The sequence below is a fragment of the Heptranchias perlo genome, chromosome 17, assembly GCF_035084215.1.
Source record: "Heptranchias perlo isolate sHepPer1 chromosome 17, sHepPer1.hap1, whole genome shotgun sequence".
Taxonomy (NCBI): domain Eukaryota; kingdom Metazoa; phylum Chordata; class Chondrichthyes; order Hexanchiformes; family Hexanchidae; genus Heptranchias; species Heptranchias perlo.
In genome coordinates this window covers 27926411-27940424 of record NC_090341.1, presented here as the reverse complement: position 1 = coordinate 27940424, position 14014 = coordinate 27926411, and the positions used below count along the sequence as shown (strand labels likewise).

The 14014-nt window shown below is 44.0% G+C and overlaps 1 protein-coding gene across 1 annotated transcript in view; it reads left to right on the top strand.

Annotated features, from left to right (window-relative positions):
• The window catches only part of LOC137334218 (protein FAM107B-like), a 178674-nt gene that overhangs the window by 36555 nt on the left and 128105 nt on the right, over positions 1–14014 (top strand). Inside the window, exon 2 of the mRNA XM_067998821.1 lies at positions 11081–11346. Within this exon, the coding sequence (XP_067854922.1) occupies positions 11323–11346 (24 nt within the window). The 5' untranslated portion in view covers positions 11081–11322. The remainder of the gene's footprint in view (positions 1–11080; positions 11347–14014) is intronic.

Here is a 14014-nt window from a genome sequence, read left to right as displayed (position 1 = left end):
CAGTAGTGATGACAATAATAATATTTAATGTGCCATTAACAAAAATCAAATGTAAATAAAAAACATGACAAACCGTCAAACACCATTGTGCATCCCCTTTGTGCTCACAAAACCTTTGCCTTACGCTTACGAGTACTCCTACATGGTGCTTCCCCTGTGGCTGCAGCAGAGGTAGTGGCAGGTTGCTCTTGTTCATGCCCTGACCAATTAGATGCTTTGGGCCGACGCCCTCTGGGTTTCGGTCCCAGTGAGGGCCCTTCCAAAGACTGCTCCACCTGCACCTGTGCAGGAGCAGACTCGGCCACCTGCAGAGGAGGCAGCATTACGGATAATGGTTGAGAGCGGTGCAACGGGTGAGACTAGGAGCGCTTTGAGTGGCGTCCCCACTTCCATGTCCCCTTTCGGCATCATCCCTCCCATGGGCCAGGTCCACACTACTCCTACCACCCTGCTGGACGACAGTTTGGAGGACATGTGTGAAGCCTTGTAAGGCCAGTGCCAGAGTATCTGCCTGCCTGTTTAAGGCGGCAGAAAGTTGCTCACCCTGAGTCCGAAGGGCCGTTGTCAGGGCCTCAATGGACTTATTGGTGAGCCGTGCTTGAAGCTCAATGGAGGCTAGCCTTCCCTCCATCGCAGACATTCCCGCACTTACCTGCGACACTATCTCAGAGATGCCCTCAGGTCCCTGTGATAGTATCTCAGAGATTCCCTCCTGTACCTGTGCCACCATTCCACTCATGCAGGAGTTGGACTCCTCCATCCTCTGCGAGATTGTGGAGAGTGCACGTAGCATCTGTTCCAGCACCTCGCAAATGTGCTGCTGCCCCTCGATCATTCTCCTTTTAAAGGATGGCCCCCAGGGTTCAGCATCGGTGTCCAGCTGAGCAGAACCTGGAGAAGAGTGCTCCCACCAACGCAGACTCTCCACAGCTGCCCCTGCCACCAGTGTCTGCTCATGCTCACATGTGTGTGGTGACTCACCATGTGCGACCCCAACTAAGTGAGGATGGGGACCCACCAAGGTGTATGTATCTGCGCCAGTGGATGGTTCGCTCAGATATGACGGTGCCCCCTCAGAGGCCGGCAGGTCCTCCGAGGAATCGCCCTCCGCCGTCACGGCGGTCGCTGAAGGCCCTGTAAGAGAACAGAAGGCAATATTAAGTATGATGACAGATGTCGAGGTGCTGAAGATGGCAAGGCATGTTAACATCATTTGCTATTGTGAGTGCTGAATGTTAAAGTTCTGTCACCAGCCATTTGTCGGATGGCAGTCTCGGCGTCCCCGATGGACAGGCACTCGAAGGTACGGCTCACTTCAAGACCCTCCTGCTCCGTGTCCGTGAGGATGACCTAATGTTGCGGCCCCCCTTCGGTCTTTGCCCCTCTCCCGTGCATTCTGGGCTCTCTTCTCCTATAAGGGGAGAAAGTAGAGAGGCGTGAGTGAGGGATGGTGACGTGGCCAACCGCTGAATGCATTGGTTTGGGTGAGGCTGACCGTGAAAGAGATGCATCAGAGGGTGAGTATGAGACAGAGCCATGACATTGTCTGAGGATTGGGTTGAGTGGTAGTGGTGGGATGAGTACTGGGGAGGTGAGGAAGTGCAGGTAAGTTGAGGATGAGGTTTGAGTGGGTGAGAGGAGTGATGTGATAGAGTAGTGTTGGCAGTGCAGAAGGAGTTGTGGAGTGGGGGTGGTGATGTGGAAGACGGAGTGTCGGAGAATGAGTAAGTGTACTCACTTTGGCTGACCTAGTTAGGTCATTGAAGCACTTCCAGCACTGGATCCAGGTGCGGGAGACGTTGCTGCTGCTGGTGACCTCCTCTGCCACCTCGAGCCAGGCCTTCATGGTGGCAGAGACAGGCTACTTCCTCCCGTCCGCTGGTTAGAAAATATCCCTCCTCCTCCTCACCCCATCTAGTAGGACCTGGAGTGAGGCATCGGTAAATCTGGGAGCAGCCTTTCCTCTGGTCTGCTCCGTTCTGTACTTTTGGTTGTTTGCTGCAGGAGCTGCATCGAGGACTGCCCCTTTAAATAGGGTTCTTTCAGCTGACAGCCTGTGATGTGGGTGCGCAGTCCGCCCGCTGCGCAGGTTGACGACGGGAAACCCGGAAGCCTCGGTAAGTGGCTTCAATTTACCCGCGACCGCGTTGGGAACGGACGGATTTTACTGGGCGGGTTACGCATGCGCCCAGTATTTCCCCCGCTGCCATCACCCTCCCTGGTAATATCAGGGCCATAGATTGTAAACAGCTGAGACCCAAGCACTAATACCTGCAGCACCCCACTAGTTACAATCTGCCGACCACTAAATGACCCGTTTATTCCTACTCTCTGATTTCTATCCGTTAACCAATCCTCAATCCACGCTGATATGGACTGAGATGAGGAGAAATTTCTTCACTCAGAGGGTGGTGTGGAATTCTCTACCACAGAAGGCTGTGGAGGCCAAGTCACTGAATATATTTAAGAAGGAGCTAGATAGATTTCTAGACACAAAAGGCATCAAGAGGTATGGGGAGAGAGCGGGAATATGGTATTGAGGTAGAGGATCAGCCATGATCATATTGAATGGTGGAGCAGGTTCGAAGGGCCGAATGGCCTACTCCTGCTCCTATTTTCCATGTTTCTATGATATATTATCCCCAATCCCATGAGCCCTTATCTTGTGTAATAACCTTTTGTGTGGCACCTTTTCAAATGCCTTTTGAAAATCCAAATATACTGCATCCACTGGTTCCCCTTTATCTACCCTGCTTGTTACATTCTCAAAAAGCTCTAATAGATTTGTCAAACATGATTTCCCTTTCATAAAACCATGTTGACTCTGCCTGATCATATTATGATTTTCTAAGTGCCCTGTTACTACATCCTTAATAATAGATTCTAGCGTTTTCCCTCGTACTGATGTCAGGCTAAAAAGCCTGTAGTTCCCTGTTTTCTCTCTCCCTCCTTTCTTGAATAGCAGGGTTACATTTGCTACCTTCCAATCCACTGGGACCATTCTAGAATCTAGGGAATTCTAGAAGATCAAAACCAATGCATCTACTATCTCTGCAGCCACCTCTTTTAAAACCATAGGATGTAGGTCCTGGGGATTTGTCGGCTTTTAATCCCATTAATTTCTCCAATTCTTTTTCTTTACTAATCTTAATTACTTTATGTTCCTCACTCTCATTAGACCCTTGCTTCCACACTATTTCCAGTATGTTTTTGTGCCTCCTACTGTGAAGACGGATACAAAATATTTGTTTAACGTCTCTGCCATTTCCTTATTCCCCATTATAATTTCTCCTGTCTCTGCCTCTAGGGGACCCACGTTTACTTTCGCTAATGTCTTCCTTTTTACATACTTGTAGAAGCTCTTACAATCTGTTTTTATATTTCTTGCTGGTTTACTCTCATTTTCTCCCTCTTTATCAATTTCTTGGTTATCCTCCGCTGATTTCTAAAATCTTCCCAGCCTCAGGCTTACTACTCTTCTTGGCAACATTGTAAGCCTCATTTAATCTAATACTATCCTTGGACAAACTGGTGAAATAGGCAGACACATGGCAGATGAAATTTAACACAGAGAAGTGTGAAGTGATACATTTTGGTAGGAAGAATGAGGAGATGCCATTTAAACTAAGTGGTACAATTTTAAAGGGAGTGCAGGAACAGAGAGACCTGGGGTGTATGTACACAAATCCTTGAAGATGGCAGGACAAGTTGAGAAGGCTATTAAAAAAGAATAATAAGGGATTCTTGGCTTTATTAATAGAGGCATAGAGTACAAAAGCAAGGAAGTTATGCTAAACCTTTACAAAACACTGGTTAGGCCGTAGCTGGAGTATTGTGTTCAATTCTGAGAACCACAGTTAAGGAAGGATGTCAAAGCCATAGAGAGGGTAAAGAAGAGATTTACTAGAATGAAGCTCAATGGAAGCTCAAGGAACATCTTTCGATTAGGCACTTTACAACCTTCCGGACTCAACACTGATTTCAATAACTTCAGATCATAATCACTGCTCCCATTTTTTCGGACAGCAGATGCCAGTAATGGTTCTGCTGTTGCCATTTACAGCTCCTCTAGACTCATCTTTTGTTTCCTTACTTGTCCCATTATCACCCTCCTTGCCTTGCACCATCATCGCTTTTGCACCATCAGTCCTGCCCTCGACCCTATCATAGATCTTCCCTTTTGTTCTTTCCTCCCCTCCCCTTCCTTCCCCACTTTGCCTGGCTGTGTACTTGCTTAAAAACTGTTAAACCTTTAACTTCTTCCAGTTCTGACGAAAGGTCATCGACCTGAAACGTTAACTCTATTTCTTTCTCCACAGATGCTGCCTGACTTACATAAGAACATAAGAAATAGGAGCAGGAGTAGGCCAATCGGCCCTTCGAGCCTGCTCCGCCATTTAATAAGATCATGGCTGATCTGATCCTAACTTGCTGAGTATTTCCTCTTTTTATTTACTAGAATGGTACTAGGGATATGGGACTTCAGCTGTGTGGAGAGACTGGAGAAGCTGTCGCCTTAGAGCAGAGAAGGTTAAGAGGAGATTTGATAGAGGTGTTCAAAATCATGAAGCGTTTTGATAAAGTAAATAAGGAGAAACTGTTTCCAGAAGCAAAGTGTCGGTAACCAGAGGACACAGATTTAAGGTGATTGGCAAACGAACCAGAGGTGGCGTGAGGAAACATTTGTTTACTCAATGAGTTGTTATGATCTGGAATGCACTGCTTGAAAGGGTGGTGGAAGCAGATTCAGTAATAACTTTCAAAAGGGAATTGGATAAATACTTGAAGGGAAAAATTTACAGGGCGATGGGGAAAGAGCAGGGGAATGGGACTAATTGATGAGCTCTTTCAAAGATCTGGCAGAGGCACGATGGGCCAAATGGCCTCCTCCTGTGTTGTACCATACTGTGATACTACTATGATACTATATCATGTTTGAAATGGACCCATTGTTCTTTTTTTGGCTTCAAAACAGCTCTTTTAAATTGAAGAATCTGTGTCCAATAAATTGAAAATCTAATGATAACGTGAATATTTTTGTGCAATAGACTATGTAAATGAAATACCCCAATTTGTCAATTACTAAAATTAAATAAAATCTAAGGCTATGCCAATATAATTTGTGAAAGTAAAAATTATTTTGTTAATTCCTCTAAACTTTGATATATGGTGGCCTTGCAACATGCAATCAAAGCCAACTATTCTTTTTATCATCGATAGCATCTTCCATTTTGCTGTTGGGGTGCATTCCTTCAATCCACCATCAAGTTTTCACTCTATGCTTTACTGGGGGTGGGTTAAAATCATTCTTAGTCATTGTATCATCACATAAATAGCTAGATGAGCAAGGCAAGTTATTTTTGTAATGTTTTATCACAATGTTCATTCTCCTCTTTATTTCAAATGTAATGGGGAGAAAACATTTTCTATCATTACTATCATTGGAGATGGTCAGTGATGATCAATGAGAATAATTCTAGGACTAAAATGTTATGAGTATTGGATGACTGAATTAGAACTAGCTTTCACTGGAGGAAATAAGGATTAGGAGCTGATTATGACCCATGGTTTTAAAATGCTAAAAGGCATAGTGTGGACATAAGATAAACAAACTGAAAGTGCAGCTGCAGAGTTAAAGCTGAGTACAAAATTAATACGCCTGAAGTGAGGCTAGAGATTAGTGCATGTTTTTCCATAGAGTATTTGGTTTGTGAAGTAGCTGCCCCTCATAACTAAATTAATACTATACTGATTCACTTCTTTAAGATACCAGATGAAAATTTGGTTATGAAAAGGATTGAAAGTTTTACAGATCTGCACAGTGAACGGATCAAACACCCCATGAAACACCTCAGCTCCAGGCATACTGGGGCAATGGGAATGTCAGTTGAATAACATTGACATGTAATGTTACATTGATATGCTGGAATGTTTTGTTCAGTTGCCGTTATGATTGCAGGTTTTTTAAAGTACCATATTCTCCTTCAGTTGTTCCAATTTGAGGTTTCTAATTTACCATATTCTTGAACTGTGAGCAACCAACTGAGTGTGACACTGATGGTGAGTTTTTGCTGAGAGAAGGTAGGGAGCAAGTTTGGCCTAAATAGGAGTTGGGGGCTGAGACACAGTGGGCCTGAATCTGCAGGTAAGGGACAATTAATTCTTATAAATTAAGATAGAGTAGCGCAGAAGTGAGGAGCATACAAAGTTGCATGATCAGGAGCTAGGCTAGTGATGAGTGACATGCATGATGGGGGATATCTTGGATCTTCACCTCTATGATTGCCCTCTTGCTATTGTAATGCTGAGAGAAGTTTTTACTGTTATGCCTGTGCAACTATGCTTTTTTTCTTGGTCTCTCTCTGTCCTCTGATCATCCATTTGACATGTTTGTATATTGATCCCAGGGAACTCTTTCCCCTTTTTCTCTGCAAGGCTCATAGTTGTAATTTTCCCTCTTTAGCTCCCTTCAATTTCATTTGTTAATCCATTTAGGATCATATTTGTTTAATCAGAGCTCCCTGATCTTGACCTGCTTGTCCAGTATTATTCTTTTAAAGGTGTTCTATTTGTCTTCGATTGAAATGCTGATGAATCCTTCCTCCAATCTATTTGTTTTAATTCTTCTGAATTTAGTCCTTTTAAATTTATAAACCTGGCTTCTGACCTTTGATATAACTTTTTTTTTATTCGTTCATGGGATGTGGGCATCACTGGCATGACCAGCATTTATTGCCCATCCCTAATTGCCCTTGAGAAGGTGGTGGTGAGCCGCCTTCTTGAACCACTGCAGTCCGTGTGGTGAAGGTTCTCCCCACAGTGCTGTTCCAGGATTTTGACCCAGTGACGATGAAGGAATGACGATATATTTCCAAGTCAGGATGGTGTGTGGCTTGGAGGGGAACGTGCAGGTGGTGTTCCCATGTGCCTGCTGCCCTTGTCTTTCTAGGTGGTAGAGGTCGTGGATTTAGGAGATGCTGACGAAGAAGCCTTGGCAAGTTGCTGCCGTGCATCCTGTAGACGGTACACACTGCAGCCACTGAATCGCAGATCATGTGAAACTTAATCATTTTATGGTCACTGTGTTGTAAAAATGAACAATACTTTACCATAGAAATTGGAAGACGCTGTTTGCAGTTGTCTTTTGTGAACATTTGCTATTTGCCTCTACTTTCACTGGTTTTGTAAATGCTCTTGTCTAGTATGTTATAATATTATATCAATAAATACTCTATACTGTTACTTCTGCTTTGCTTTAACTCCCAAACATATCAGTAATGAACCATCAATGCCTTAACTCCCACACCTTAATTATCTGGGGCTACACTGTTGGAGCTGAATAATCAAATTGGAAACCTCATCTGCAGGTTAAAAAACTAGAATTTTGTGTTCTGATGAGGCTGCTAGCACTAAACCAGCTTTTTAAAGAATGGATGAGTGAGAGCACTTCAGTTATGTTTTAGGCAGGCACACTGTATACCTGGCAGCCAGGAATAAGCAGCTTCATAAATGTTGTAGCAATAAACTTCACAGGAAATCCATAAGAACATAAGAAATAGGAGAAGCAGTAGGCCAAGGGGGGGAGGAGAGAAAGAGAGAGAGTGAGACGTCATCTGGCACTGGAATGGAAGATTGGGGGGGGTGGGGAAGAGGGGAAGATCGGGGGGACAAGGTGGGGGGAGAGGGGAAGATTGGGGGGACATGGGGGGAAGACGGGAAGATCGGGGGGGACATCACAGAGGAGAGGGGGAAGATCAGAGGGACATCGGGGGGGAGAGGGAGAGATCGAGGGGGTGGAGAGGGAGAGATCGAGGGGGTGAAGAGGGGGAGATCGGGAGGGGGAAAGAGGGGGAGATCGGAAAGGGAGACATCGGACATCGGAGCAGGGTGGAAAGGTAGATTGATTTTGCGTTTTAACTCTGTGCAGTGGTTTGTTATTTAATTTTTTTTTTGCCTGATCTGGCCCTTCACATCTGGTTTGACCAGGCGTGAATCAGAAGCCGTGGGAAAGCCGCCCAGGTAAGTTAAAAATTGTTCTAACTACCTAATATGTCACAAGTAAAGTGCCTTAAGTACTTCAATGAGGTACATTTGGTTCTTTAACTATCATTCTGCCGGCTTTATTTGCCGGCGGAATTTCCGGATTCGGGACGCCCACACGCACACAGGTGCGTCAATGGAAAATTCGGAAGTCGGCGGGTTGGAGCCGGCTTCCAAACCCGCTCTGCATTTCTGCAACTTTCGCAGCCCCTCGCCCCAACACACCCGCAATTTAAGTTTAAAATTGAGCCCTAAGTGCCACAGCAGGGGTTACATCAAGGGTTTCCATCAACTTAAAATTCAAACAAATTTACTTATATTTTACCATTCCTTAAAGATGCTCCTGGGAAATCTAGCATCGTTTCCCTCATCATTTCTTTTCCTAAAAACGCCAAGTCATGCTGGGTACAGTTTCATTGGTACCAGCAGCTCTACAGGATCACATCCAAATGGCACCTGTTCATATATGAGCCTTGATGGTGAGTGTCAGCAGGCTATTCAACTATAGAGGTCATCACAACTGAGTCCTGTACTATTTTTATCTAAAGTTCACACACATGCACTTTTCAGCAGGATACACTGGATAGGGATGAGGACTGGAAACTCTAGCGTTTTTTTTTTCTCCACTCACCAGCACTGGGACACTGAGCACAATGATAGCACCATCAGCTTTGCTCCTGCAGAGATCAGCCAATTTAATATAGGCCAGGGATTGAATTTGGGTCCATCCTCCTTTGCATGACCCATTATCGCACTGGGAAGTTGTCTTCCCTCTCCCTGCCACTATCCAAAGCACAGACAGTGGGCAGTTGACCTGCTCCCAGACACCTGTCAATGCCACACAGAACCTGGCCACTAGGAAATGCAAAATAATCATTCTTCCTCTGATTCCCTCTCTGTCCTATGGTTTCCCAAAATGATATGGTCTTACAAATGAATTATACCGAATTCAAACAGGCTAATTTAACTTATAATCAATTGCCCTTGACGTGCATCCCAGTATGTGATTAGCTTTATTTAGAACATCACATTGACCAGAAACTTTCAATGAATGGCCAATCATCACAGTCAAAGGCTTTTCCTTTGAGACTTTTGCTAATAGAATTCCAAAATAGTACCGATGGAGAAGGGGAACAGTGCTAGATCTTCATTACCTGAGGTTAATTCTTAAAGGGAATGTTTCTGTTACTTGGCTAAATCAAAGAATACAATTTACACTTTGGGGCCTCCTTCTGCAAAATCATCAGGAGGAAAGCCTCATAAATATCTTGTCGATAATGCAGGAAAGATTGCTGAATCAAAATGTTTTTAAAGTAAAATTTGACTCCAAATGTTTTAATTTTGTGTAAGATCATTTGGTAAATTAAGTGGTCCCGTGTTCCTGGGAAGAGCCTTGCTTGAAGTGAGCATGGATTGGAGTTGGAGCTGGAGCACGGTAGCCCCAATTCTCTGGTCCAGCCCTGTTCAAGCATGGCTCCCGGCTAGGAGTGCTCAATTTACCCTCATAATATATCAAAAGACTCTAGGGCATACAACCTGTGACTCACAGGGTTCATTTTCAACTTTTGCTGCCTGGACAGTAACATTATGAAAAAGATTGCCTGCCCATTGTAGAACCCGCCCATTGTAGAACCCGCTCATTGAAATCAATGGGATGAAAATTGGATGGGTGGGTTATACAATGGGTGGGTTATACAATGGGCAGTTGATCCGCTCTCCCAGACACCGCCCAGGCAGCAGAGTTGAAAATTACACCCATACACTGATTCAGATAGATGAGATACATTTGTGATGCTCTAAGTGGAATCGGTGCATTTCTAGAAGACAATTTATATATTCATGTTAAAAATCCTGAATAGTTGTTATATCGCAACAACTAAAGAGAATGAAGCTTTGACCTTCACTCTGTTGACAATGTGAGGAAACCGAGTACTTTTGCCTTTGAGGATATTCTGGGGGAGGAAGATTTTTGGATTAAACTTTGAGACTGCTTCCATCTTTAGTCGCTTCTCTCTTAGTTTTGTTCAGAATGCAACATTGACCGGTGAGACCTAACGTAAGTCATGGGTCTGGTTTGGTCTTGCGAGGACTCAACAGCCAGAAATTACCTTTTGTGCCCTTGAAAGGACAGCCAATAACTAAAATGAGCAGATAGTAAGAAATGTTGATCATAGCTGGTTTCGAACAGTTTATTTACAAAGTCAGCAATGATAAAAAATAGATGCAAGAGGGAGTTGACTTAATCCCATCAGGTATTGCAGAAAAAGAAACTGCTGGCTGACGCAATCTTGGGTAAAATATGAGGCCTTGGTTATGAGAAATGCAACCTGGGGATCCTTGCAAGATTCTATACTGTATTTTGGTTATCTAAATCAATGGTTAAAATGTGTTAAGATGTGTATATTATAATTGTATAATTTCTGGGCCTGTTAGTTGGTCCACCTTAAATTTTGCCACTCAGATATTTAGACTCATTTAACAAAAAGCCTGTTTCATGTAAAAGAATGAGCACTTTGCAGTTCACTTGTGTAAGCGTATTGTGACTCAACTGTTGATCAACTGGAGACTAAGAGGATTTTGAGCTAAAGTTCAAGAACTGTCTGACTGTGAGGCCATAGCTGGTGCTAGCACCACCAACAGTTGTTCAACAGAATTTACCAGGGTGCATGGATCTATGTGAACTATCAAAATGGCTGGCTTTACTAACAGGAAGAAACCCACGTGTATATGTGGGAAGACCCAGGCCCACATACAGCAGGATCACCTTCTATGTGGTAAAAGGCAGGCATCTTGGGGCTGTCACATTCTATGTAAAACCATCTATGTCCTCTATGCATCATCACATTATGTCATGAGCAATTAATGTAATCTTTATTCCGTACTAAAGCTTCACAAGGCACACACTACAGCTTGCATACGAGCTGTGGACCTTGGAGAGAAATATTTGTGTTTATGAATTTGCAGTGATTTTTTTTTTGTTCATTTTTATTTTGTGAATTGGTTGAACTCTCAAAATTTCTGTTTTGATTTGGTTTCCCAGGTCTTTGCCATTCTGCTGATTTAGTAAAGCCCCGGTTCTGTGGAAGAAACCAGAGCTGTCAAGGTGCCAGAGCTGCGTGTTTTCACATCTCCTGCCTGCCTGCTGCAGTCTGTGCCTCCTCGCAGATTGTGCAGGCAGCTCCTGTTGCAGAAAGAGAACAGCACGGGGCACCCAGACTGAAAAGGATATTGTTCAGGGGGAACTGCAGCAGATCCTGAAGAAGAGTGAGGAGAACCAACAGCATGGGAGCAGCACATGGCAAAAAGGTACAGAGCCTTTTGTTCTTCATCTTAATTTAACAGTTAGCATGATGAAAAAGAGGGGTCAGAACTGCTGGCAGGCTCATAAAACCTTAGTAACTTAGTCCATATTCTATACGCCGAGTGTGAATAATTGCCTGTATTAAAGTTAAGTGCTACCTGCTAAGAAGAACTGATATGTACAAAACTGATTCATTAATGTCTGAAAAGAGAGAAATAACATGTGAGCTTATATTGGTTTAAGTACATTCTGTTAAATGACAAAGGAACTTGAAGTACAGATTTTATTTATGTTTACTAATTAAAATGTTAATTTTTTTTCTGTTCTATTTATTTTCTAGTACTTTCCCGCATTCCCTAGAATGACAGACTGGTTTTGCCCAATGTGACAGATATTTGATTCAATTCAATGGTTATATGAAACAGTAAAGATTGTGGCTATCAGAACTGTTTGTTTAGATTATTGATGATCTAACACGGGACCTGTACTTGCAATTCTGATCTTACTGGCATAGGTCTCGCGACAGTTGAGCTCCCCCAATGGCATGGCTGCTTAAGGCAGTAAGTAGCTCAGCCATAAGGACAGGAAGATCTTTGTGAGATGGCTGTTCTCAGCTGGGCCAGTGGTAAGGATGTTATAATTGGCCTCAGGGTGGGGAAAATCAGCCAAGGTTTCTGCTATGATCACAATCCAGTGACCCTTGCTAGAACTCTGATGATGTTGGCTGAGCACAGGATCAAATACCCCAGGGCACACACTGTCTAAGAGTGGACAGTTGGGCAAGGCACCAGAGAGTGGCTCATGTTTGTGAAACCATACCCCAGCAAGGAATTCATGCCTGCGGGGAGGAGGAAGAGAAAATTGGCAGAAAAAAAGTCCTGCTACGTACTTTCTCTCCTTAAGGTAGTGACTCATGTTGCATATAATTCTATGGGTGCTGGATGCTCTCTGATACCTTTTCTAAGTGTAATGGTAGACAGTGAGTCTTGCAAGGTAATTGAACTATGGTGGAGCAATGCAGCCAAGTTGGATCCTGTCCTTGCCTGACATCCAACTTTCTAGCAAGGCTCACTAGATAATAATTAGGAGTGGGAACCCTTGCTGTTTTCACTTCCCTAGCCCAGGGACCTGGGGCCAGTTCTAGTGGCCCTATCATCACCCTGGCTGAGATCAACGACCTCAGCACAAACTTAGATTGAACATGGGACCTTCTTGTGTGGTTATGGTTCTGCTCTACACAGCAGAGACTCTTCATCAACCTAGCTATCAGGGACGATAATTGCCTTCAGTTGGATATTTATGATATATCTGCATCGTGCTGATTTCTTGTTATTTGTACAGATTACACCTATTTGTTTCATTCCCTGTTGTGTAAAGTGAAAATGTGTCTGTTGCGGACGAAAAATCTAGCCCAGAGGAATGTATAAATATCTCCTTTCTCAGCCAGCTTTAGGGCATCCTAAGTGAAATGAGTTTGGGCAGCCTCATTCCAGTTTCTATTGGGCATGATTCCACAACATGAAACCAACTATAGCTTGCCAAATTGGTGGCCTCTTTCAGAGAGGCCTCAAGGATAGCGGCTGTGGAAAACTGAGGCATCACACTAATGCAATCTGAGGTTAGGATTAAAGTACTTGTTACGGCTCATAGAAGAAACTTTGCTCTGCCCGCGTGCCATTCCGCACCTGACTTGTGAATGTTTGATGCTGACACTTGGTGCCAACAGGGAAACTGGTGTTTTATTAGCAACGCTGATAATCCTTATTTTGATGATCACAAGCATTTAGCAAAAATATAAGTTTATTTTTAATATAAACCAAATTGCACACTGTTATTACAGTGCTTCCTGCCACAATACCAAATGCTCAATATACTACTGGTCCAGGAGGGATTTTCCCCCTTTTCCTGATTATGCTTCTGCGATGCATCTTGGAACATTTCTCTACCATAAAGCTGTTAAATAAATGTATATTGTTGTGCGTGCACATTATCTCTTTAATGGTACAGGTGCGCCCAACTCCAAAATGATTGAAATTAGGCCCAATTCAAATTGGTGAATTAAACCAAAGAATTGATTTCAACCCTCCACACCCGATGTGAACGACGCATGTAGGGGTTAAAATGGAGGCAGCATCCTGCCTATGGCTTAATGGCGCACTCATGTTTTTTTTTAATTCATTCATGGGATGTGGTCGTCACTGGCGAGGCCAGCATTTATTGCCCATCTCTAATTGCCTTTGAGAAGGTGGTGGTGAGCCGCCTTCTTGAACTGCTGCAGTCCGCGTGGTGAAGGTTCTCCCACAGTGCTGTTAGGTAGGGAGTTCCAGGATTTTGACCCAGCGACGATGAAGGAACGGCGATATATTTCCAAGTCGGGATGGTGTGTGACTTGGAGGGAAACGTGAAGGTGGTGTTGTTCCCATGAGCCTGCTGCCCTTGTCCTTCTAGGTGGTAGAGGTCGCGGGTTTGGGAGATGCTGTCGAAGAAGCCTTGGCGTGTTGCTGCTGTGCATCCTGTAGATGGTACACACTGCAGCCATGGTGCGCCGGTGGTGAAGGGAGAGAATGTTTAGGGTGGTGGATGAGGTACCAATCAAGCGGGCTGCTTTGTCCTGGATGGTGTCAAGCTTCTTGAGTATTGTTGGAGCTGCACTCATCCAGGCAAGCGGAGAGT